Below are 27,482 nucleotides of genomic sequence, written 5' to 3' on the forward strand. Positions count from 1 at the left end.
CGCTGCCAAATCAGCTGACAGACATAAACACTGGAGTTTACCAATCCCTTGAGCTGTTGAGCAAATAACCTGCAACAATAATCAAAACCCAGCATAATATCGTTGCTGTCGCGCAGAAACCTCCTATATCCATATCCTAACTTTTCAAGTTCTTTCGTAAATTAACACACAAAAGCATACAAATGTGCAGATCCACAAGCTCGAACGTGGCGCACATTTTGAGCTTGTAGAATTTGAATCCTGAAAAGTAACAGTTTTGGACATAGGCCGATGAGGTTCCCACAGGAACTACCCACCCGACAGAGACGATATGATCTAATGTCGGCACAGCACTTTAAATCAGGTAGGCAACATCAAGTTTAATTAATAACACCATAAACGATCAACATTCAAGCTGTTGATACGCATATGTCCAACCATAACTTCCATCTTGCACTTTACATGTGATTGCAAGCAATAAAGAAATGTCAACTGCATCCCTGTCACGTGGAACGCAATCTGATATAATTTATATCAATATTTGTATCATCATTCAATTTAGGGAAGCCAAAGATTTTCTCACTGAACTTTGAACAGAACTTTCTAACAAGTCAACATGATTTGCACATCGCTTTGCTATTTACAGTTTATATCATAAACAACAGCTATAATAAATGCAGCAAAATGTACTGCACAAACATAATGGCTGTATAATATGGAATAATGCTACAGTATGTAAACAGCAGTTGACTAGTAAAACAATTTGTACAAAGTCACTGCAACAAACGGTGAGAAAATTGCCTTGGCTCCATACAAAGTGGAAATCAGGATGAGCTGAAAGGCAGGATATCCCCTTGCAGCTGCAAAAACATGCTGACTGTGACTTCACTTGCATATACTGGCCAGTGGCCACAGACAATGACCAATGAATAAATGATTAGCCAATAATAAATGACACAACAGTTGAACCGAAAGGCTTTGCAACTTTGCAGAGATATGTAAATAAGTGTTGCCCTTGTAACTACGTTGTAAATGTTTTGTCCTCACATAACGTTAACAATAGTGGGCAGAATGTAAATAGGCTATACTTAGTTCTCGCTAGGCTAGTCTACTTCATGTCAATGACATTGTGATTTAGTGGGGCTGTCTTTTTGAACGCCGGCTACAATGTTGTTTGTGATACTGTACGTTCAAAGTTTCTGAAAGCTTTAAGTTATGTAGCCTCTTTTATATACATAAAGCTTTTGTTCACTGTGGCTTCACATTACATGAAAGAAACCGCTACACAAATGCGGTCTGAAAGACATGACTTAATAAAGTCAGCTAAAAAACCCATCAAGGTCATTCCCTGCAGCGTATTAACTTATCAGTGTTCAACATTCATATCAGCTCTCTCTCTTACCAACTTGAGCCTTACATAGCCTATCCTATAAAGACCTGAGGCCCATTCTACAAATGCTGTGATCTTGTATATCTGCTATTTTTAACACATATGGTGCCAACCCCGAGTTTCCCGAGTTTGTATTGGTACTAGTGCTGTGCCAACCCCGAGTTTCCCGAGTTTGGGCCGTTTTTGAAAAAAAAAAAAAAATCATTTTTTTTTTTTCAAAAACATTTTTTGGACCTCCAGAAATGTGTTAGGCATGATCGCGATCGCGAAATTGCATGTTTAACCCCCATACCAACCCATTCTTTCAAACATGGCAGCCATGTTTGTTTACATCTGAAGAAAACATAATGGCTGATAAATCATGAATGCCTGAACGGATTTCCAAGCGGATTTTTTTGTTTGAAAGCTGTGAACAGCATCTACACACGTGGTGCATCATCTAGGCATGGGCGTGCACTTTTTACACACTTGCACAATTACATGGAAGTCTATGGTAACCATGGCAACGCGAGACATTGAAGAGAAAAAATCATTGCAACATAAGTGTTAAGAACCACTGTTCTAAATCCTAAGAGTTTTCTGAAAAACGTATGTTGGCATACAGTATATAGAATTACACAGATGCTTTCCTGGTGTTAATGGGATATACTTCATTGCAAAACAATTTCACTATTGGAAGAAATTGGAAACAAATCGGACAACATTTGGAACTATTTTGAACATTCATCCAAAATAGGGATGCAAGGTTAATGTGGTTGAAAGGAAAAAGGAAAAGAGGCACCACAACCATTCCAGTTCCTCTCTGTCAATGAGTATGACTCGACTTGTTTTGCCAGCGTGACTGGATGTTACAAATACAATAGAATGTCTTATAAAGCCACACACACACACACACATGCAGAGCCATAAGAACTGTGTGACACACAGTGTGTGACAGTCTGACAGGAAGGGCTCACAGTAGAAATTAAAACGTGACACTTGAGAAGCGTTGGCATTTCTCTCATCACACAGGCCAGTAATTAAACCTTGTCTTCTTGTGCTTAGGATCATTTGAAAAACCACACTCTCTTAAAACGGAGTCTCCGTGCAATGCCAAGCTGTGGGATTGCAGGGGTGTTTAGGTTTAATAGGAAATATAAAACCCTGTGAAATTAAATGCCAATCATACAAGAGCACTAATAAGTGATACTGGGTTTATTTCTTTAAAACAAAACAAACTCACACAGTCAACAGAATTTACTTAAGGAATAATCTATGTGAGTAATTACCTATTTATATCACACACAACTCAGTGATAAAAGCTTGTGGTTGTGGAAAAAGCCCTATGACACCATGTAAAACGGTACTACTATTGTGTACAGGTGACGTGCCAAAAGAGTGATTAAAGCACCACAAAGCCATTCAAAAAGCCTGTCGTTTGGCAAAAAAACTCACATCGCACACAAGCTCCTTGGTGCTTTGGGTGAATGCCAGATCCTAGGAGGTTCCCTCTTCTAAGCCAGAATATTAAAAGACCAGTGCACTATGATGTCCTAGAAGTAAGACAGTGCACTATGATGTCACAGAACTAAGACACTGCACAGTGATGTCATAGAACTAAGACACTGCACTGTGAAGTCATAGAACTAAGACACTGCACTGTGATGTCACAGAACTAAGACACTGCACAGTGATGTCATAGAACTAAGACACTGCACTGTGATGTCACAGAACTAAGGGCTTGTACACACTGCACAACTTTTTGCGCTGTGTCTGAAAATCATTTGCGTCCCCAGCCTCGCTGCACGAACATATCACAGCCACGGGAGGCCTTCACGTTTTTGTTGGACAGTTGGAATAAAAACAAATGTTGGCTATATGTCTCAGATCTAGATCGCATGCTGGTGAAATATCTGGCAGTGTGTGATCCCTTGTCGGTGATCAATCTCATAGTGTGAAAACCACAAAGATATTATGACAGCCGGTTTTAAGAAAGACACTTAGTAGTAGTGTAGTAACAATCCAATAATCGCAGACCACTTAATTATCGCGTGTCCAAGCCTTAAGACAGACAAACCACAAAGAAAGAAACCAACATGACCAAAGGTATAGATCTCCTTAAATTAACATTTTAATCCATTCTAAAGACTTGACCATTTACCTCCAGTCTGAAAAGTTCAGTGCAGTTTCATTTCCTATTACTTACTTATACTGCTGACTCTCTCCTTGATGTATTTATATCTGAGACCACCCTACCACCACCACCTACATCAGTGGTTCTCAACCTGTGGGTGGGGACCCCTGGGGTCCCTAGATGATTAACTTAACCTACAACATTGTTCTCTCTCTCAACAGTAAACAAACCAACATAACATTTAAGTGTATAGAGGGTATCTGCACGTTTCTAAAGTGGCAATTTAAGGATTTTTTAATACCTCTGAAATGACAAATTAAACATTGGCCAAATTGTCAAATATTAGAGGCAGAAATTGTGAAAATAACTAAGCATGCAGATCTGCTATTTTCACAATAGAACTATGTTATACAAAATGTAATTCCTCAACTCTTAGTGCTCAACTCTGATTATTTTGGGGGTCGCGGCCTGAAAAGGTTGAGAACCACAGACCACAGACCTACATCATACCACCACCCTACCCCTACCAGGAACAATAAACAGCAGAATCCAGGTCATATAGCAGAGTTTCACACAGACATGACCCCCCGACACATGGAAGTGAAGCATTATCTAATCCTCCTGACACACACACACACAAAATCCCCTGAACCACAGTAACCACAGAAATGCAACCAGTCAGGAATTGAGCTTATCAGCCATGTTTTGTAGACAGTTCTTCAATCAAAAACTTACAAGGTATGGAAAAGAGTAAAAGAAAAAAAAATACGTCAGTATTTGAACTTTGAAGTCGTGAAATCATTCCAACAAGGGCCAACCTGTTTTTGGTAGCAAGCAGATATAATCTACAACAACTAAACTTTGTTCAAAAGAAACCTTTGGTGGTGTTTTTCTCTCTGGTGGAACTCCAGGAGCCTCTCATCCCTTTCCTTTCCTTGCTCACTTGCTTCCTCCCAAAGTAACTAAGTGCATGTACTCAAGTATGGTGCTTAAGTACACATTTGAGGTATCTTTACTTTACTTGAGTATTTCTTTTACTTTTACTTCTACTCCACTACATCTCAGAGGCAAATATTGTACTTTTACTCCAGTACAATTATTTGAAAACGTTAGTTACTAGTTACTTTTGATTATTACATTAACCACTTCAGCCCTATACATACTTTGTCTATTTAAAAATAGCTGATCTACAAGCTCACAACGCGTAATAGTGCGACACGTTGAGAGCTTGTAGATCTTTTACTCAAGTCAAATTTGAATATCGGACTTGTAACTGAGTATTTCTAGATTGTGGTATTGATATTTTTACTTAAGTAAAATTAAATATGAGTACTCGACTACTTGTCCACCACTGAATCTCTGTTTTTCTTTTTTTCCTACTTCCTCTTTCCAGTGGCCTGCTACATCAGCACCTTGCAGCCATGTTGGGTACAGTTTGCTATCATCAAACAGACAGGCTCATGCGGGAGGGAGGGAGTCTTTTTACGTTCAGAAGTGGCGTCCTGAGGGGGAGGCCGCTGTCCCTCTGCAAACGCATAAATTTGTCGATCACACAGGACTACTTCAGCTTGCCGAGAAAATTGAGCTGCAAAGATTACTCAACAGGCGAGGGTTTGAAATATGGGTGGAAAATGGTTACAGGTCCAGAAAACTGTATTTTAGGTGGAAACCTGCATGTGAAAAATACCATTTTTAAAAATGCATTTTGGGAATAAGGTTATATATGTGATAGCACTGAACGGTAAAATCCCCAGTGTTGATGTATCAATTTGTAACACTGAGAGTGTGCACATACGGGTCCATTTGGTTCCTTTTGCGCACTCTCTGTGTTGAAGGAGCACTTCACCCATTTTCAACCTTATCATATAATCACTAATGCTCACTAATGCTTATACTGTAGCACCATCTCTGTCTACTCAAACCCTTTTCCACCGGGGTTGAACCTTCCCACCTAATTTTGAACCAGTTCAGAGTATTTCCTTTGAAAATGAATTGGTTCAGAACCCTAAAAGTTGGTTTTGAAATTGGAATTTGCCCAGAACTGGGAACCAAATAGGGTGTGTCACTATTCAACAGGTTGGAAGATGCAGATGTGATATAAGCAATGGCAAAAGCAAGCGGAAAATCTTCAAGGGAAACTAACTGCCATCGTTGATTGCATTTTCCCCCCCATGAATTGGACAGTTCGACGAGTCATATTCGACACATTGCTGGCCCGGCCTGGAATCCAACCTGGAGGAATTGGAGACTCCTACTCCACAGCCGGGCTCTCTAACCATCCAGCTATGCCGCCCATATTTGGTGCTTAAAACTGGTGGAAAAGCCGGTTCGCGGCCGGTTCAGTGAAAGCACCAAATATATATATAATAAATATAAAGATAGACTAGAATAAATATAGAAGGGAACCAGTTCTAGAACAAAAGTTATCTTGGTGGAAAAGGGGCCTTTGTGTCTCAGAGGTGGGCTGAGGACAGTTCAGAAACCTGCCTATAGCAGCAGTGACATCATCTGTGAGGATTCCAAGCTAATGGAAACTACAGCCTTTCGCTTCATGGAAAGGCTAGCATGCTGAAATAGAATCCATTGTTCTTGAATCAATAAAACAATCAAATAAAAACAAGTTGGAGATATTGTTTGAAATTCCCACCGATGATGCCCTCGGCAGGCACATTTCGAACCGTCTACTGTAGTCCAACAACGTTCCTTCAAATCACTGTTGTCCATGAGGCCTTGCGTGTTGTCCAAGATGTTAAAACAAACCTTGCTAACTCACACGTTCGCTGTTGGGCAGAAACCTCCTATCTCCATATTTCAACGTTTTTACGGGTATTATATTATATATGATTTCATCATATTAGAGTGTTGTACAAAAGTAGTTAAAATAGCAGATCTACAAGCTCACCACACGTCGCGATGCTTCGCAACCCATTGTGAGCATGTAGAATATTTTCAGTATTTTAATAACTCCACTAAGTAGAGTAAGCTTTCAACTGTCCACTGACACCTTTGGTTTGGTGAGGGACGAAACAGTTTTTGTTATTTTCGGACCAGACGGCGGAGTTTTCCGGTTTTGCCAAGGAATACGCAGGTAGATGAACATAGCGTTAGGGAGAACTCCACCAACGCTATGGACCAGAGCTAGGCTCTAATCTGAATTCAATATTCTATCTATGGCTTTAATGTAAACTGCATTCAGGTTTGCAAGACTCAAATTAATCTGATTAAAAACTCTTGTACATCTGTGGGAGGTTTTTTCAGCGTTACCTGATTTTGCTTACATACTGCTTAGCAAAATTTAGGGAACATCTTAAGAGCGGAGCCATTAATGGCAAGTTTATCCTTATTCCATTTGTTGCAACAAATGGTTAAATCTACTTATGACGTGACGTGAGTGTTTCTGACTGAAATATGCTGTGGGTCAAGGAGACACACTGAAAGCTGTGGCTGAGAGAGAACATCAGGCCTGTTACTGAGGTAGACAACAGCAGGACACCCCTCTCTCTCTCTCACACACACAAACACAGGCACGCACGCAGGGGCGTCACAACAAGGGGGGTAAAGTTGGACTGAGTTACTCGGTGCCGCGCTGCAAGCTTGTAGATCTGCTATTTTTTAAGCAAACATAACTCAAATGTTGCTTCTGGGGGGTCCCTGGAACTAAATATTTTAAGATGGGGGTCAGTGGCCAAATACATATAATTTTGGGTGTCCTTCAAATGAAAAGGTTTGAGCACCACTGACATAGAAATATAGGTTTTTCAAAAATAGCAGATCTACAAGCTCGCAGCGCGGCACTCGGTGCCGCGCTGTGAGCTTGTATATCTGCTATTTTTCAATTGCACAAAATGTGAGTAGGTACCCAGGGCCCAGAATTTGGTGCGACACCCCTGCACACACGCACGAAAGAACAGATCCAACCCCCTTTCCAGAGGTCAGGGCTGCATGCACTGTAACAGCATCTGCATGGGTGCTGTTGAGGTTCTCTGGGGTGCACATTCTCCCAACTGACCCAGAAAATTCCTGGCCAACAAACACTCTTCAGTCTCTCCTCACCGCGTCCCGCGTTGCAACATTTTTCACATTCCAAAGAGAGATCCCTTTTCAAGAACCGAAAGTTCAGATGAGTTTCAACTACTACAACCGAAATGTCAGCGAGTTAATGTACAGCGTGGGCAGGCGATTTAATATGTTATTAAAATAAACGTGCGTACGCACACACACACACACACACACACACACACACACACACACACACACACACACACACACACACACACACACACACACACACACACACACACACACACACACACACACACTCTCTGTCCTACATAGATGAAAGCAAGGCTTTTGTGAAACAAACTTAGAAGAACCCCTTTATAGAATCCCAGACAATTCAAGTCAATAATGCCTAATTTATGCTTCATCATACGATGGTATTTAGCCGATCTACAATTGCAACATTGCGGCGCAGCTTGTGACTCGGCTATTTCAGCGCATGACACCCTCTTACAACGAGGTATAAATCAAGCTTTAAAGAGACAATGCACTCTTCAATTAAAAGACACAAAACGGGCCTCCCAGTCTTTTCAGAGGGACGGAGGTGCATCCCCTTTCAACGGCATACTGACCCACTTTATTGAGCGCGACCCAACCCCCGCTGCTATTATTGTGTGAAACAAACTCATCATTCATTATCAGTGGACGTCCACAATGACCCCCCGACTCTCTCAGAGCAGAGAGAGCGGAGCAACACAACAAGACAACACATCTCATTATCTTTAGTGATGGCTTCGACTGCAATTAACTGGTTTACAAAATATCTTTGGTGCTCCAGTTTCCAGCATTCATTCCTGCAAAGGACCAGACTGATCTAGAAGCTCAACTCAACTCAAAACGTATTTATAAAGCACATTTAACATGATGTCTCTGTCGGGTGAAATATGTTCAAAATGTTTAATGTTTGTAAAAGTAGCAGATTGACAAGCTCGAAGCATGGCACGAAGCGTTTTGAGCTTGTCAATCTGCTTGTCGATCTGCTTTTGATACTTTTGTGTGATGCTGTAGTATGATCAAGTAGGACGTTAATTTCCACACAAAATAAATAAACAGTTAGAATATGGAGATAGGAGGTTTCTGCCCCAACAGCAACAATGACCATGGTCAGCCAAAGTGTTATACCGGTTAAGACAGAACAAAGAATTAGGATATGATTATGCGATAAAGGAAAAACTAAACATTACACATGGGTGCCCAGCTCACTTGAAGCCCCAGGAAAAGATTTCAAAGCAACAATGGTTTTTAGGCTTGGACACAAGCAGCAGCAGGCAGCAGCTAATGTCACAGACTGGCCAAAGTCACATTTTTACCGGATACTAGGGGATTAATAGGATGTATGGTTTACTTAGATAGACTCTTCCTTTCCATTGCTCGCCTTTAGCTCAGATCATTATTGCAATGAGGTGCTGGTTATTTTTGTAATTAATATTAGAACAATAATGATAGAAGATTATTCATTTTCATTCCAAAACGTAATTGGGTAAAGAAATTAACAGAAGTCATGGCTTTACATTTTCTTTACTGTTCTGAATCACAAGGTAAGAGTGGAACTAATTGAAACATCCTGGGTTCATAATGTGGTTAATGACCTGTGTCCACTCCTTCCTCTATTTGTCACTCTTGTGTTCTTATGTGGAACAAATGCCTTTAACCACTTAAATCCTATACTATAGTCCACATTTTCATGTCAGAAGAGAAGATTTGTGTTAAAAAAATGTATACTATAAAAAAAAGTTCAAAAGGTTTAATATAGCAGATATATTAGCCGGTGGTTAAAAACTGCCATTAAATAAGTAATTATTTTGAAGGGGGAAAACTAAGGGGAAAAGGAAAAAGAAAAACTGTCTGCAAAAGTGCAAATTCCAAGTTGGAAGAAGTAAGTATGCCTTTTGTGTGAATGTGAATTGATACAAGTTGTCAGCTTTAGTAGTGCAAAAGTTAATCAAGCTAATCAATTTAAAACAGCCGTAACCAGCTTTGTGCTTTCGAACCTTCAGCTCGCACGTGAAAATGAAAATGTGTGATGTTTCCACGGAGCGTGTATGAGGACCACACAGCTGCGTGAAGTTCACCTGGAGGTGCAGATGAAAGAGCCGAAAATAAATAGAACTCTATTATGACCACAAAACAGCAAACAATGGAGGCATCTTGGAACGTGTTTGTTGCAGAGAATTACAGGGCTAAAACCCCTGATGACATGCTCCCCTGAGGGAGACGTTGCTCTTGTTCTAGCAAAGGAAATGTCTCCTCACGCTGCTGTGTGTGTGGACCCCCACCAAGCCTGAAGGACCGCCAGGACAAGCACAACAACTTCCACTCAGGAGAAAAACAGGAAGATGTGAGTCACACACTGCGTCTATTAAACAGCACAGCAACCGTCGTCCTGTTCCATACCTAGAACATAGATAGATGTTGATATCGTTGCTGTCGGGCAGAAACCTCTTATCTCCATATTCAAACTTTCTGTGTTTCGTAAATTAACTCTCTGTCTCTACTTGATCACACTACAGCATCAAAAGTAGCTTCTACAAGCTTGAAGCGCAAAATCTATCGATTTTAATAATTGACTACTGTGATTAGTCTGATTAACCACTTAAGCCCTACTTTAGCAAATATAATAGACTGTCACACTCCTAATACACACACTCTCTCTTTCTGCATATCAATGAGATCAAATATTTTTTTCCTGTACAGGAAAGTACTAGCACACTTCATTGGGTAAACATACTCTGCTGTTTTCCCATGAAAAGTGATGACAAGTTAGATAAACGGTCACATAGCTGAGTCTTCTGTTTTCCTTTCATCCAGTTGGTTCAACTCAACTATTTGTTTAAACAATGGCAGAGCTTTATTGTGCCTGACACACAGAACACATTTGAAACATATTATACCGTAAGATGTAAGTCAATGTCAGGTGGCATATATTGTGTGCTTGTGCATATTGTCGGTTGATTTGAACCATAGAATTTTAAACTCTTGATATAGAGACAGCCTTGATGTGTGCTAAGGCGTTGGTGGTATAGTTGGGAGCAGTTGACTCTGGATCGATTCCCGGTCAACGCATTCGTTTTGTGGACAGCCGTAGCTTAGTGGGGAGAGAGGCTGTGTGGCAATCTGCCCAGTATAATGTGTCAAAGTGACCCTGAGCAAGATACTTATTAACACCTAACAGCTCCAGACTCTAGTTATATTTTTGTGTATGGTATAAACAAAAAATATAACATCAATACCTACAAAAGGTACAAATGGATTTAAATACATTTTGAGCTTGTAGATCGGCTTTTATATATGGCTTAATTGATCAAAGGTGTTAACTACAAGAGTAATGTTGTAACTGGTGCTGAAGTAGTCACTTGTTAACATGTTGATCAAGCTATTCTTAGTAGGGTTAAGAGATTAAACAGATACATTTGTATAGGCTACCGATAGATGAGAAGTGGAACACAATATGTAGCGTAGATCTACCAAATTAAATGATCTAGCTGGATGGACGATTGAGCAAGATTCTGGCAACATGTGGTCCCAATTCAAGAAACGTATGATGCATTCATCATCATAAAAACAAAAAAGAAAAGAAAAAAATCTGACAAAGCCACTTGCATGCTAAATAGTTCAAGCGGAAAACCCCATATTATTTCTGGCTAGCAACGCCATTGTGCAAAACTGACTTTAACAACATTATAGTTGTATCAGATTCCAGATACTTCTATATCTTCTCTGTCGGGTGGAAACCTTATGTTCAAAACATCAAGGGTAGAAGATCTACAAGCTCAAAACGTGTTGATCACATAGATTAATTCATTAGTTCATTAATTTACGAAAAACACAAAAAGTTAAAATATGGAGATGATGGGAACTTGTTGAACAAGCTTGTACGCAAAATAATTTCACACACTTTTTTTTTTACACCTGTAAACCAGTGACAATAACGTGGGAAGTTGAGTAGATACAGGAAAAAAGGTATTTTCTCCTCACTCCTCCCCATTAAACTCATTCCATTCATTGTCATCAGCAATGAGGAGAAACAACAGCAGAATACATTTGCTTGTCTTGCGTACTCACACCCAAGGAAAAAGTCCCATTGTGTCTGTTACGAAACAATAATAAAAAGAGTATAAAGTAAGTGGCACACATTTAAATAATTCCACTTCAAAGCAAATGCTTTAAACTACCAAGCCAAACATGTGGTGGACTGGACAGAACAGTTACAGTTCTGCTGTTGCAATTCTTATCTCAGCACATGCTTCCAGGGAAGGTTACTGGAACAAGATGGTGGAGGAAACCTTGTATCTCAGGGCTGTATTATCTGTCTGCAAAAGCTTTCCCCACAATACAGATATTAGGGTTAGGGTTGAAGGGAATAATGTCCTACTCTATCGCACAAAAGTGTTGTGCAAGTGAAAGGGGGTCCTTAGCTTGAAAACAACAACAACAACAACAACAACACTGGACTAAGTAACTAGAACATAGTGGATCCAATGCAGCTTTTCCCCCCCCCGTTTCCTAAAACATGGTTTTGGACATACACGATTTCCACCCGACAGTGACGGTGGATAGGGGAGTGTAGAAATGGAGGAGTTGCATGAGGTGGTGGGGAGGGGAACAGAGAGGGGGAGTGACAAAGAGGAGTCTTTGTTACCTGCTTGGCCTCCTCCAAAGACGTCTGTAGCCGTCCGATCTCCTTCTCGTACTGCTCCCGCAACTTGTCCACCTCCTGGTCATGCGTGGCCACTTCCTCCTTCAGCGCCCCCTTCAGGGCCGTCAGCTCCCTCTCCCGCCTCTTCAGCACCTCCTCTTGGTCCTCTTTAGCCATGAGAACCTCCTGCAAGTCCACCTTCAGCTGCACCAGGTCCTACGAGCAGGAGAGAGAGGAGGTAAACTACTGAATACCCCGGACGAAAAATGACAGATTTTGGGGTCCAATGCCATTGTGGAGAGAGTCCCACTCCCAAGGCCACCTTTTACAGCAGGGGTCTTCAACAGCGGGTACAGGAGTCGGGGACCCCTAGGAGGTCCTCAGAGTTACTACAGGGGGTCCTCCAAATCTTCCAATCCTTTTTATATTAACAACTTGAACCCTAGTGTCCATATTCTGAGAACTGTAGCCAAAAAATAGCCGATCTACAAGCTCACAACGCCTCGGCAAAGGGGTTTGGTGTAGAAGGGAAAAAGAGCAGACTTACAGAGTAAGTACAGAGTAAAAGGTCAAGTTGATTAGGTAATGACGACTCAAGTGGTTAAATATATGAAAACACACATTGACATGAATCCAAAATACACTGATGATTCTGTCAAACGATGAAACTATATGGAATCTATGAAAAGGTTCTGGGGGTGCCTGCTTCATCTCTCCCTCAACTAAGGGGTCCTTGGCCTGAAAACGTTGAAGACCCCTAGTTTACAGATAATTTGGCTGATATCTTGTAAAAAAAAAATACAAACTATCAAAATCTTGACGTCAAAGCAGTGTTGCAAAATCTGGCGACACTGCCTCCATCTCCTGCCACAGAGGCCAGTGACATCATGCTTGGAGCTTCTTTACCTCCATGATGGCCTCTTTCTCGCCGTCACCGCCGGCCGACTTCTTGGCAGTGTCCAGCTCGTCATGCATCTCTGACAGCTGGTCCTGCAGGTCCCTGATCTCCGTCTGGTACTGTTCCCTCTCCATCTTCACCTGGAAGAGCCTGGAGGAGGAAGACACAACACAGCACAACACAACACAAATTAGAGCCCTACTTGTCTTGATCATACTACAGTGTCGCATGAAAGCATCAAAAGTAGCAGATCTGCTACTGGTCTGCTACAGATCTGCTAAATGGTTAACATATTGTGAAATTATCAAAAATACAAATAATATTGACTTTAACCCCTCAGTAAAACAAATACAATAATACAAGAACTGGGGGGCGAGCAGTCCGCAAAAACAAATGGGTAAATGGGGGCGAGTGTGTTTTGGGGCGAGCCTTCCGGTTACATCCCCCACCGGCCATAAAAAATATGACCAGAGCATGGATTTCAAAAGCAGAGATATTCCCAGCACCTCCCACACACACCTGTTCTTTGTCTGACCAACATCAAAAACCTCCCATACCTACTGGGAGAAATACAACAATGTGTGAACTGTGAACACAGCAGCACGATTTGTGAACTGTTGTGAAAAAGAAGATTAGCCAATGGAATACAACCACCCTAGTAAAGACCATTGTACATCTGTACTGAGTGGACCTCTGACATACAGTAGACCTACTGTAAATATAAACACTATCCTTCTGTACCGAGTGGTCCTCTGTAAGAACTACTGCGTATATAAACACTATCTGTAGAGAGTATACCTCTGTCATAGACCTACTGCACATAGAAACAGAGCCGCTATCTTTAAACACATTTTAAATCTGAGGCTTAACAAAATGAAAAAAGAAGAAAAAAACAGCTAATTTGTTTCAAAAAGCTTTAAAGGAGTTAGTTCACCCCCAAAATGACTAATATATATAATATTTTTAGTTTTTTGTCGCATTCCTAAGACAAAAATGTGATAACAATAAATTTACCCCCATTCGTTCCGGATGGGGACCCGCTTCGAAACGGGTCCCCATCCGGAATCAATGGGGGTAAATTTACTCGAATCAAATTTTTGTCTTAGGAATTTGACAAAAACCAAAAAATATTATTGAACTCTACTCTCCATGGCATGAGTAATCAATAGAAAAAAAGTCATTTTGGGGGTGAACTACTCCTTTAATACCCTGTTTAATGTATCCACCTCTTTCCGCGGGAGTTTGCTGGAGGCGACTGGAGATTATTTGGACCACACTTCCGGTTTAACAGCAGACATACAAGCTCACGTCGCGCCGCAGATGCAGCCTGTTGTGAGCTTGTAAATCACACTCGGCTGCGGCGCCGGAAGCTCGGTACAGCGTCTGCGCAATGCACTATGGGGCGTTGGAAACTCGTGGATAACACATAAATAACGTCGCATTGTGACATAGCTCTGTAAAACACAATGCTCTACCCCCTCCAACTGTACATGCTTTCTACATTCTTTTCTTAAAGGAGTCATCCAGACCAAAACACACATAGGGTTAAATCTGTCTTTTATCATACCCCTTTATACCTGCTTTAGTCCATTTTTTTCATAGCTGCCCCTGTTGCTAGATTTCGGCTGCCCCTGTTGCTAGATTTTGTGGGCCCTCTCATAAGTAACAGAGTAGATAGACTTTATACTAGTGCGGTTATTTCTTCAGCTTCAAAGTTAGTATTTTTTTATTGGATTGTGTTTACACAACGTCCTGAGACCAACCAAACCGCTGTTTTGACCTCACAGGCACCCTTACTTGTGAAACGGCTTCTGCTCTGCACCAGAGCAGGGAGAGGAGAGGCTAGAAAGGGAGGGGAGGGAGGGGTTGGTTTGACAAGTAAGGGTGCCTGTGAGGTCAAAACAGCGGTGTGGTTGGTCTCAGGACGTTGTGTAAACACAATCCAATAAAAAAATACTAACTTTGAAGCTGAAGAAATAACCGCACTAGTATAAAGTCTATCTACTCTGTTACTTATGAGAGGGCCTGCGAAATCTAGCAACAGGGGCAGCCGAAATCTAGCAACAGGGGCAGCTATGAAAAAAATGGACTAAAGCAGGTATAAAGGGGTATGATAAAAGACAGATTTATGTGTTTTGGTCTGGATGACTCCTTTAAATCGTTTTTATCATGTATTGACATTTGCCATGGCAATGTAAACGTGTGTTTTCTCATGCCAATAAAGCTCCCTTGAATTGAGTTGTCTCAGGCCCAGACACCGCAAAAGGAAAACCTGGGCACTGACCAACCACTCACATTGTTTCCTCACTGCAGCACAGAGGGGATTATTTCAGGACAAACAAATCATCACACATTTCAATAGCACCATTCCATGACCTGGAATACAGACATTAGTGTGTTGCATATGTGGAGAGTGGAGACTGTGAAGTCTTTAGTACCAGCAGACAGAATAGAATGCTGTTTACCCGCTAATCTGGTTTCTTTGAAGCACTACATTGTTCTCTTTGCACTCTACTTACGTGACTATTATTTACCCTGTCGTTTTGTTGACCATGCTTACTCTGATTTCACACTTTGCAAGTCGCTCTGGATAAGAGTGTCTGCTAAATGCCAATTTTTTTAATTGTAGGAAGCATTTTGCATGACACATAAACGTAGGCTGCCTTTTTTGTGCAGTGTACAAAGCAGAATAGATTGTAGCACCTTTTTTCTATTGATGTTGCGAGGCAACCAAATAATCAGCTGTCACTCCCCTTTATATATATATATATATATATATATATATACAGCTGACAGCTACATTTAAAATGATTAACTAAAGGCTAAACTAAACTAAACAAACGTCTAAAACAGACAAGCAGGGGGTACATTTGCTGCCTGTACTGGAGAGGGGGATGCTGTTTATGATGAAAAGGTTAGACTCATCTCGATTGGGGGGAATAAACTGCAAACATGAGAGGCAATTTTTCTCAAGTGTTCTTCCAGTTGGAGCTTCCACGCTGCTCCTCCAAAAAGGCATATAGAGAGAAAAAGCAGCGAGCAAAAAGCTTCACTCACATTGATGACTGTATGTTGCTATGTCAGTGGTGCGCAAACGTTTTAATGTCAAGGACCCCCAATATTATATGTATTTGGCCTGAAAGGGTTGAGAACCACCAATCTAAATCTTCATACCTTTGACTACAACCGTCACACTGGCTAGCCCAAATAAAGTATTCAAGGTCACTGACCTACTTTCATTTCCGAGCTAAGTAATGTTTGTGTTTAGACAAGGCCATTATTTGTATATTATTAGCTTAACAATTATTTCCACAAACAGTTTAGACGCACTGCATGGTAATTTAATTTAGGCGAGTTTGTTTTGCTGGGTGGGCCCCTGCAATAACACTTCTCATATGATATGACTATGTATTGTATTGCCACAGCAAAAACATTGGCAGTAGAGATCCATATCTCTGCTCTGTATGAACCTAAGGTTGAAACTAGATGGATCCAGGTAAGATAAGTCAAACAATGAAGAATCTACTGTATTACTTGGTATATACAGTACAATACAGGCCAAGCTATTATCCCTGTTGTTGTATAAATATTAAATATTATTACAATTATTGCTGCTACAATGTCTAAGGCCAGACCGCACCAACGCAACTCCGTGCAACAAAACAGTTTAATGGCCAGTTCACACCAACTGCCATTGGGGATAATGGTTGCAAGCAGTTGCATTGGTGTGTGGACTGGCCTGAAGGAACCAGAACAAAACAATTGTACTCTTATGTGCCCGTGCAGGCGTGCACAACATGTAACAATAAAGAAACCTTGAACCTTGGATAAGAGAGGAAGCTGGATTCACACTGTCAAAGGGTGTGCTTTCAAAACATCAATTCAAAAATCTGTTTGTTTTTAGAACACAATCGTTGGTGTAGTGTAAAGAAGATCAAACATTTTCACATATCCTCTTATTATTGTCATGTAATGACGTGTATTTGTGCACAAAAAGTAAGAATCACTAATTGATTCTTGGAAATTACAAGTACAAATCCTAAAGTCCATTTAATGTCAGACGTCCTACGGAACACGTCTGAAAAAAAACACGTTTTAAATTCACAAACCAGTATCTTGACATGTCATCTTGGAAGACAAACTTCCTGGACGCCACCAACGTCACCGGCCTGAACTCACCAGACAGGAAAGCAGAACAGGAGGAAACAGAGCTTTGGTCACAAGAACCAAAGACGGGTGTTTGCCATGAATTTATCATGGTTAAAAGGAAGTTTGAAATTACAATGGGTTTGTATATGAAGGGAGCGTGTCTGTTAAAATTAATATCAAATATTTAAATACTGAGTCAAGCAACTTGATCCGTCTTGGGTGAAACACAAAAGCCAGAGTAGATGGTAAAATGACCCCAAACATGTTCCAGAGTGAAATATCGATTTAAGTTGCATGATTCAATATTTAGATATTTGATATTCATTTGATCAGACACGGCGCCACCTATAGACCGATTTCTCAGAGCGGCAACCATAACTGCGGCATCAAGCGGTACCTATGTGTGTGTGCGGCTGTGCACCGACACCGCAGCTACATGGCAGCGCTCTGGAAAAAGGTCTATATAAACCCATTCAACTTCAAACCTAACCACATTAACCACACTCATTGATAACACATGTGGTTACTTCTGGTAACTGATATTTGTCCTTCTAATGAAAGGGAAGACCTTGATTTTTCCATTAGTTATATCATTATGTTAATATTTTCAATAATGTTGCATGAAGGAGTCCTTTAAGTGCAAGCATGACGTCCAAGTTCATGCATGAAATAACTCATGGTAAAATGAAGGTCTCCCTCATTCATTAGAAGGAACAATATCAGTCACCAGAAGCAGGGACGTGTGTTTTCAATGAGTACAGTATGGAGTTTGACGTTGAATGGGCTTATAGTACAATATAGGATGAGTGTGTGTCTGATTAAATTAATATTACATATCTAAATATTGAATCAAGCAACTCAGAAATTGTCTGGGGTGCACACAAAGGCCTAAGCAGATGTGAACCGAGAGGAAAAGCCCTTTGATCACTCAAATAATTAGGGCTCATCTTCCAGGGAGCATGAACGCACTTAGCAAGTTTTATGGCAATCTGCCTATTAGATTTTGAATCTTAGGCTGAGGGTAGTGTTTGAGGGAAGGCCATGGAGTCACCATGGCCAAATCACTAGGATTCATCCTCCGGGGAAAAAGAAGGCGCACAGCGAATCCCATGGCAAATCAAGGCTGCTGTTTTCAAGATATCTTGTTTGAAACCAAATTAATGGACCGACGGACATTGACTGTCCTTGGAGGACGCCAATGCTAGTGGGACAAAAGAATTATACATCCTTACAAGTGGGTTCTTGAAATTGTACAGTCAACTTTCCAGATAAAGTACTTCTTCAGAATGAGACACAAAGCAAAAGCAGGGGGATTACCACCACACACTGCTTATTGCAGAGACTTGACCTGTCATAGATCACTGGTCTTAAGCCATCCTTTGAGAGCGGGTTATTCTAACACTTACTCTTCAAGTGTCGTCTGCAGCTCAGCTTCTGTTTTGGACAGTTTGTCCTTGAGACGAGAGCACTCTTCCTCACTCCTCTTTAACTCCTGCTCCAGGTCCTTCAGCTCTGTCGTCATCTTCCCCTGGGTCTCTGAAAGACTCTTCTGGTTCTGTAACATACAGTACTAGGGCTGTCACGATTATGAACATTATTACTTGATGATTTAAATGTGTTTTTGTCATTGATTGAACACAGGAATATATGAATAAAGAATTACATTTCTGTTTGTCTTTTAGGCTTTGAAGTTGCACTGCATAGATATGACAAATGACCTAAATATATACAAACAAATGTACATATTTAATACATTTAAATTCTAAATGGTAAACGGTGCATTTACAGTATATAGCGCCTTTTTCCAAGGCGCTTTACAGAGATTGTGCATTACATTCACCCATTCATACACCAATGGTGGAGGAAACCTGCTCACCAGGAGCAACTAGGACTCTTCAACACTAACTCTGGGAGAGCCCGGGATCAAACTGGGAACCCTCTGTGTTCTAAGACGGCAACTCTACCCCTGAGCCCCTGCTATATACGTATTATGCAAAATAATTGTGATTATCTCACATAATTGCGTTTAGGCGATTATGTAATAACTGTGACAGGCCTACAGTATACAATAAACATGTCCACATACACACAGAGTCACACACACACACACACACACACACACACACACACACACACACACACACACACACACACACACACACACACACACACACACACACACACCACTCAAACCCATAAACTTGATTCTTATCTCAAAAGTGAATGGATGAGGTTCATAGTAAGGTAACATACTGTAAATACATGTACAGTGAGTACTGTAGGTGAGGTTACAGCAGGAGTCTCTCCCTCAGCATTCCTGTGAGTTAATCATGTATGTTCCCCCATACTGAGCAATTAGCATCAATGGAATCCATTCCTCTTATAAAAGAGGGAAGCAGGGATATATTCTTCAGCAAACAAAGTGCTAATCTAAACCAATTGATGCCAGATCAGAGACTACTAGACAGTGACAATTATCAGAAGGGTCGTGCAGTGATGTACAGTATAGACCTTTGGTTCTCAAAGTGGGGTCCGGGGAGTGGGGACGCCCAGGGGTCCTCGAGGGAGTTCCAGGGGGTCCCCAGCTAAATGATAGTTGTTTGGAACCAAATGGACCCTTATGGGTATGTAACTCTGAGAGTGTACAAATGGAACCAGGACAATTTAGTTCCATTTGTACACTCCATTTGTCGGCAATCATAACTGCGTTGTCAAGCGGCAACGCTTGGCACCGCAACCAAGGGCAGCTTTCTGTGGATTCTTCTATATGCTATGCTTTATGGCTTAGATAGTTTGAGGCCACTGTGTATTGTTACCGTAGCTTGTTCCTCAAGTTGTTTCTTCATCTGTGCAACCGACTTCTCCAGCTCAGCTTTCTGTTCCTGCAAGGCTTTGGTCTGGACATCCATGTCAGGAGACTGAGAGAAAAAACACATTAGTGATCCGTTAAAAATGAATAAAATGAAAGTGAAATGTGTCTAAAAACAACAAAACATATGTGGGAAAACGTGTTGAGTAGGCTACTGGCAAAGAAACTTGGTCCGGTAGTTTGAAAGATTTCGCTCTGGACACACACACACACACACACGCACGCACGCACACACGCAAACAGACAGACAGACAGACAGACAAGACAGACAGACAGACAGACAGTCAGACAGACAGACAGACAGACAGACAGACAGACAGACAGACAGACAGACACCCCTCTTACAGAAGACTGAATCTATCTGAATATCATTGCTGTTGGGTAGAAACCTCTTAACTTTGTTTTGAAAGTCGTAAATGAATGCCCTACTTGATCACACTGCAGCGACACACAAAAGCATCAAAAGTAGCAGATCTACAAGCTTGAAAAGTGGCGCAAAGCATTTCAAGCTTGTCGATCTGTTACTTTTGCCATTTTTTTATTTGAATCCTGAAAAGGTTTTGGATCTGCCAGAGACGATATCATATTTTCTCAAATAACATAACTTTGCATGCATTCTGTCAACCCGTTATCAGTAGGCCTATGCTTCAAATGCTGACGTCTAACAGTGGAGAGTAAACACTTTGCATGCTCTGACCACGCTAAGGCCTAGGCCTGAAATATTAAGTTCACATATTTAAAGTGTTTGTGTACAGTGTCCTGTGCCAACACAGTGTCCTCACTTCATGTCCGCACTGTTTTGAAAATGTTCGTATTTATGGTAGTGTCCTTATTGAAGTTTTAAATGTTTTAAGCTTTTACTTTTCTTTTCTGCTTTATTGTTAATCATGCATACATACTGTACTTTGAGCTGCATTTCATGTGATGAAAGGTGCTATACAAATAATGTGTATTATTATTATTACTTTGTTGTCTCCTTGGACGCTCCCTGTTGTTGCCCGCGACTTCAGCGTCTGGATCTTCTCAAAGACCAGGTTGACCTTTCGTTTGGTACTGTCGTCGTTATCGCTGCTTCTGCAGAGTCACAGACACACACAAATACACAGACAGACAGGCAAATGGGTATGTTAACACACACACACACACACACACACACAATGCTAATGGAGGGTTAAATACTCCGCTCAAACATATGGAGGGATCATAGACTAATCCCTATACTAGCTGCTCTGGGGGGAACAAGGCAACTTGTTTCCCAGCCTCTATACGGAGGGTCAGGATGGATAACGCTGCTTTGATGTGTCACTTCACAGGGCCTCATTACATCCATCTATTAACCATGGGGCACATGGAGGGGAAGAGAGGAGACTTGAGACATGGGGCCCTATCTTGCCTTACCTCTTATGTCTAAACGTTTTGGGCATGTTTCACTATTTTGAAAAACATTTTAAAATAGTTCAAATAGCCGATCTACAGGCTATCTATGGCTAATTTCACAATGTTTTTTCAAAATATTAACAAAGGGGAAAGGGGAGAGTACTTTCAGACTGGTGTCCCCTATTTCTTTGAGCATGCCAAAAACTGTAGTAGATCTACGAGCATCTACAACGCATCACATAAGCAATTTGTGTGTGGCACCACTGTACAATGAAGTATAAACTATAAAATATAGCTAATAATAATAATAATAATTTAGTCCCATTTTGTTGTTGGGGTAGTACTGTACATTTGAACATAATGTCAAATTAGTCCTCTACGTTTACCATCCTAACTCTTAAGAGCAATGGTACTCTTAATACAGCAATTCACCCTTTGTCAAGTTCTGCCCATTGTCCCGCCCCTCTACACACCCATTGGTTGCTGTGTCTCGGTGGGACAAAAGTCCTTTCTCTCCATCCACTACCATTGAAATTCAATTGCTTCTTATTGTTATGTTGTGTATTCAATTATCATTTTAAACTTGGTTTCAGTAAAAAGGAACATCTCAGGTGCAGTATAGTGACTGGGCATATTTTTAAATCTTTTTATTTCTCCAAAAACGATGTTTTAGTAAATTCAACATAAAAAAGGCGGAACCAGGGCGGGACAAGACAGAAAGAGCCTGCTGGTTGGTCAGTCAGGGACCAATCAGAAGGCTGACAAAGGGTGAATTGGTTTGAACCCATGAATAGAAACTGTATATCTGTGACTGCCAGAAGCCAATCAGAGGTCAAGTAGTGTCTTGATAGTTGATTTCTGGTGTAAACAATTCTACAAAACCAGTCTGACCCATGCGTTACATTTGAACCACTTTAAACCCTCCACTTAGTTGACCGGCGCCCCCAAGGGTTCTATACTCGGCCCGCTCCTCCTCCCCACCTGTACACAATATTGCAATGCACCGCAAGCTTGTAGATCTCCTATTTTCTCTGAATGTTCACCTCAGAATAGAGTTCACGTTCAGAGGAGATTTTTGGTCTTGTGCAAGAGGAAGAAGGAAGACTTATGGGGAGACACAGCAACCATTGACAGTATATTATTGCAATGAATTCCACTGCTGACACAGAAAGCCAAACCCCTCCTTAGCTTCCCCACTTCCAGATGATTTTCATTAAAACGTCCATAACCCCGGCGGCCTGCGAATGTTTGTCCGCCGGGCCTGCGGAATGCGGCTGCGTTTGAGTCCCGCTGCGTTTCTTTCCATCTGTGTTTCCTTTCCTTTTGTCCTGTGACTCCTGACCTGTGTCACCCGACACACCCAGAAAAATGCTTCCTGCTCCTTCCACTCTGACTAAGCCCACGGCTTCTTATGGAATGTGGAAGCAGCCGCGGTTCCCAAAACTTTTCTGGATCAGGGCCCGCTTGGAAAGTCTTGGAAGGCATTTGTGGCCCACCCGTCCAAGTGGTCAGATGAGTGGGCCTGAACACAATTGATTGTGTTCCAAGCCTGGATCATTGGAACTAACTAACATAGTATACTTTAAGTTGGTATAGTTAACCTAGCTTATGTTTTGGTATCACAACAGAAAGTAACTATTTTACTAGTGTAACTCTCAAGACTCTCAGCGCAAAATGAAAAGTCACCGATACAGCCGCCAGTCAAGCTGATACAGCTGATACGCCTATTAGGCGATTTGGAAGCCTCGCCTTTCATTAATAACTAGTTGCTCGGCCGGATACACGGTGTCGATGGATTTAACAAAAAAACACAAATGTCATGGCATTCAACTTCAAATTAAATCCAGCTTCCGTACCTTCCGTACCAAGTTTCAAGAGTTTAAAGTTCTAACACAACATGTACAAAGCCTTTCCCTCACTCATTTCACTGTGTGCAATGAAGAGAGAGGCAAAGACAGAGAGATTCTGCCAGGAAAGAAAATCCAGACGGCTCACAGCTTGGATGGGAGGGCAGGCCGAGCACATTCCTTCTCTTTTATCACAAACAGTCAAGTTCAGATAAAGACCATTTGAAACACTCCCACAATAATGGTTACTTGGAAAAGAAAATCCATTACCTTGCGTGTAACTTGGTGAAAAGTGTGTTTAGGATATTCTGCTGGGGTATGAGCAGTATGAGCAGTTCCCCTAGTATGGTTATTCACCATATAATACTGAGTTGAGTTAAAATTAGTTTCTGTCTACCAAGGTAACTTGCTATTTACCAACTAAATCTGTAAATAGGTTGCCAGATAACGTGGTCCCTCAGTACATTTGAGCGCCAAGATGCTGATTGTGACTTCTCATGGTATGGTATTGTGTCTTTACATTTATTTCTATTAGGCTGGTCACTGCAAGAGAAAGATTCGGTATAGCAAGTAGCAACGTTGGCTTATTTTGGTTAGATGTGAGATGTATACTCGATCAATACAAAAAAGAAACAGACCAAACGTCACATTGTGTATTTCTTAAATGTCAAGTGACCAAGAAATTGAGGGAAAAGTCTGAGACGGCCACTCACCCATCCTTGAGGTAATTGAACAGAATGAGTTTTGCCGTCTCCTCGTGTGTTTGTTGTGAAAGCTCCTGCTGACCTTTCAGCAGATCAGGTGTCACCTGGATAGAACAGGAAATGAGCAGAAGGCTGGAGGTCACTAACTGAGGACTGAGCCCAATGCTGACATGAATATAACATCCGGGAGAATAATCAGAGAAATAAAGAATCTGTGTCATTTTAGATTTCAGCGTTGGATATACAAAAAAGTAGCAGATATACAAGCTCAATGTTTGAATAATTTTCAAATTCAAATCTTCTATTCTGAGGGTCCCTTGCATAAAACATTTTCAGTTGGGGGTCTGCGGCCATTTATATCAATTTAGCAATTTAGGGGTCCTTGGCACAAAAAAGAGAACTACTGATTTAGAAGACATTCGTAGAATTAATGGATTAAAATGTTGAGCATTTTTAAAACAAACACATAACACATCCGAGTATGTTTACCTGAGCATCTACCTCCGTACCAGGCTTTTTCCCTGCACTGGAAGAGGGCTTGGCCAGAGATGTGGACGCCACCTTTGTCACAACCTTGCGCGGGGCGGAGGCAGCAACTTCCTGGCTTTCTGCACTCGCAGGCGGTAGAGTAGAGGAGCGACTCAGTGGCTTTCTGTAACCCTGGATGGAGCCAACACCTGTAGAGATGGTGCTCTGAGGCGACCCGGGTGCGCTGCTGGTGGCACCAGACGGGGCTCTGGAGCTGGCCTTCCCTTCCACAGTGGACGCCCAGGAGTCTTGACTGCCGACCGTCCTCTGCATGCGTAGCTGCGAGGGCCGCAGCACATGCTCCATGGACGTGCCCTGGCGCCGGCTGAACTCGTCCATGTACGCCCCTTCTCGCAGGCCGAAGGGCAGGGCGCTGTCCACGCTGCGAGAGCGCTTCCTGTCTTCGGCGTTGATCCTGTTCCTCCGGCCCCCCGTTCTGCCCCGCCGCTGGTGGTCGCCACCGTCTTTCCTGTCAAACTTGTCGATGAGCTCGTCCACCCCGGGGATGGAGCCGGTGTCGATGTCTCTGCCCGTGCCGGGATGGAAGGGGATGTAGCGGCGGTTCTCGTGGCGGTTGATGGTTTCGGCGTAGATCGTCTCCAGTGTGTCATCCTGCAGGGCCTTGGCGGTGTTGGTTGACGACGACGACGAGTGGCGAGAGCGAGACGCCGACGCCTGCAGGACCGGCCCGCTGGAGTCCGTCCTGCGCAGGGGAAGGACGTCAGGTTCGCGGCGCGTCCGCTCAAGGCTGGAGCCGGCGCTGCTGATGGTACTCTGGGATCCGCAGGAGGGCTTGTTCCGCTCTCCGGTGGGACTGGACGCGGCAGAGGACTCGGACAGGGCCGAGCGCTGCCGGGAGGGCGGTGTTATTTGCTGTTGTTGTGGCTGGGGTTTAGGGACCGGCTTGGACTGAGGTGGACTACTCTGGTGTTTGGTCTGTGGCTGCGCGACCTGGGCTTGAGGCTTGCTCTGTGGAGGAGCGTGTTGCACTAGGGGCTTGGTCTCGGGGGGAGAAGGCTGAGCTTGAGGCGAGGACTGCGGCTCGGCTAGCTGGGCTTGAGGCTTAGAGGGCGCCGTCTCAGGCTGGCTCTTGGGTAAGGGTCGTGTTTTCTCCTGTGGAGCAGGAACTCGACTCTGGTCCAAGCTCGGCGACCTGGCGTGGGACACCTCGGCGGAGATAGTAGGAGAGGAGTCTCGGCGGAGGTTATTATCATCAGTCTCAGCATCAGCGGAGAGCGGCCGAGAGGGCAGGCTGTGGTACCCGTCGATGGCCAGATTGTTACGTTCCGGATCATACGGCTGCAAGATCTCAGGGTGCCGCTGGAAGTTCAGAAGTGCAGAAGATTTTCTCCCGCTGGAATCTGCAACACCGTTGTTGTGAGGTCCACCACCGTAAGGCGTCTTATTATTCTGAGACCTGTACTCCGTAAAGGGGCTGGTGGAATCAGACCCCTTGGCTCCTCGGAAATCATACTCGTGGTAGTTATCAATGAAAGAGCCTTGTGCGTCTATGTAACCATTGCTGGAGGGGTCTATATGGGGTTGAGGGCCCCTGTCCTGGTTGTTTAGAACCACATAGGGGTGTCCGTCTATGCCCTGGACCCGGATGCTGAGGCCGTAGGAGCCAGCTCCGTTGTGAGACCTGGAGGAGGGGCGGGAGGGATGTGTATACCCTCGCTGCTGTAGACCACTGTTGGGAATGCCGCTCACTCTATAGGACTCCATTAGGAATGCAGAAGGAAAAGTCAATCCCCTCTCCCTCAATTAGGTGGCCCACCTCTGCAAAGGAGAATAGAAATTGGTTGTTATTAGTGGGGAAATGAGATGCCAGTGGTTTCTTTGTCAACAGATGTTTCTAGGCCTGTCACAGTTATTACATGATTGCAATTATTTGAGCTAATCGCAATTATTTTGCATAATCGTTTCCATGTCGTTGTCCACGCTCTTTAATCTCTTTCAATCTGGCATCCCTAATTTGGGCAATTAGGGATTTGCAATTTTTAGAATCAATTAAAAAATGTTAATGCCATTTATTTGTTTGTTTTTTATTTGTTCAATTACGCACAGGGCTCTTTCATTGATAACTACCACGACTCCAAGAGGATGATTTCCGAGGTCTGGTTCCACCAGACCCCTTAGCATACTACAGTGTCACACAAAAGTATCAAAAGTAGCAGATCTACAAACTTTAAATTCAGCATGAAGCTACACGTTTTGAGCTTGTAGATCTACTACTTTTTAATGGGAATACTGAAAAGTAACAGTTTTGTACATAATTATACGGTTTACGGAAACAATATTTATGTTATGTTATGGTATGGTATTTGTCATATCTGCATTCAGTTCAAATCCTAAAAGACAAACATAAATGTAATTTCTATTCATGTTCCAATGTTCAATGCCACAAAGACAATTAATCCTCAAATTAAAATTAATCCTCAACAAAAATGTAACGCCCAGTTCCACCACACACAGCCACAAAGGAGAGCTAAAGTATCATCACATAACCCTTAGTTAATTATGTTATTCCAGCTTAATAACATTTTCTTTTTTTAAATATGTTCGTTCCCAAGGCTTTGTTTGTTTAGTGAGCGACTCCACTGACCACTCTGAACAGAGAGTCAATGAACTACCCTCAAGTAGGAGGTGCAGGTCGGTCTGCACTGCACACCAAACCTATGAGTCAGCATGGGATCGCATTGTTTAAAACATCCCATATGATCAGGTGTCTAGAAAGGTAGAGCAAAGTAGGTGAGTAACAGCCATGGTACACCAAGATGACTGTTTACAGTACAGAACAAAGGCTCTTAAATAGTTTAAATGGGGGGGTTAAAACAAGAGTTCACACACTCTGTCATCTCTGAATGATTTTTTTGGCTGTTGCCATATTTAGAGTTGTGGAATTTGTGCACCATGTCACTTGTCAGTGTGTG

General features: G+C 42.3%; 1 protein-coding gene across 1 annotated transcript in view; it reads right to left on the minus strand.

The window, feature by feature from the left end:
- The window catches only part of cgnl1 (cingulin-like 1), a 58,031-nt gene that overhangs the window by 27,013 nt on the left and 3,536 nt on the right, over window positions 1–27,482 (minus strand). The window contains exons 2-8 of the mRNA XM_080730740.1: window positions 24,511–26,328; window positions 24,031–24,125; window positions 21,059–21,167; window positions 20,041–20,142; window positions 18,631–18,779; window positions 13,084–13,225; window positions 12,181–12,393 (exon numbers count right to left, since the gene is read on the minus strand). Coding sequence (XP_080586866.1) covers window positions 12,181–12,393; window positions 13,084–13,225; window positions 18,631–18,779; window positions 20,041–20,142; window positions 21,059–21,167; window positions 24,031–24,125; window positions 24,511–26,274 — 2,574 coding nt within the window. The 5' untranslated portion in view covers window positions 26,275–26,328. The remainder of the gene's footprint in view (window positions 1–12,180; window positions 12,394–13,083; window positions 13,226–18,630; window positions 18,780–20,040; window positions 20,143–21,058; window positions 21,168–24,030; window positions 24,126–24,510; window positions 26,329–27,482) is intronic.

Source organism: Nannobrachium achirus, assembly GCF_963921795.1.
Source record: "Nannobrachium achirus genome assembly, chromosome: 7".
NCBI lineage: Eukaryota > Metazoa > Chordata > Actinopteri > Myctophiformes > Myctophidae > Nannobrachium > Nannobrachium achirus.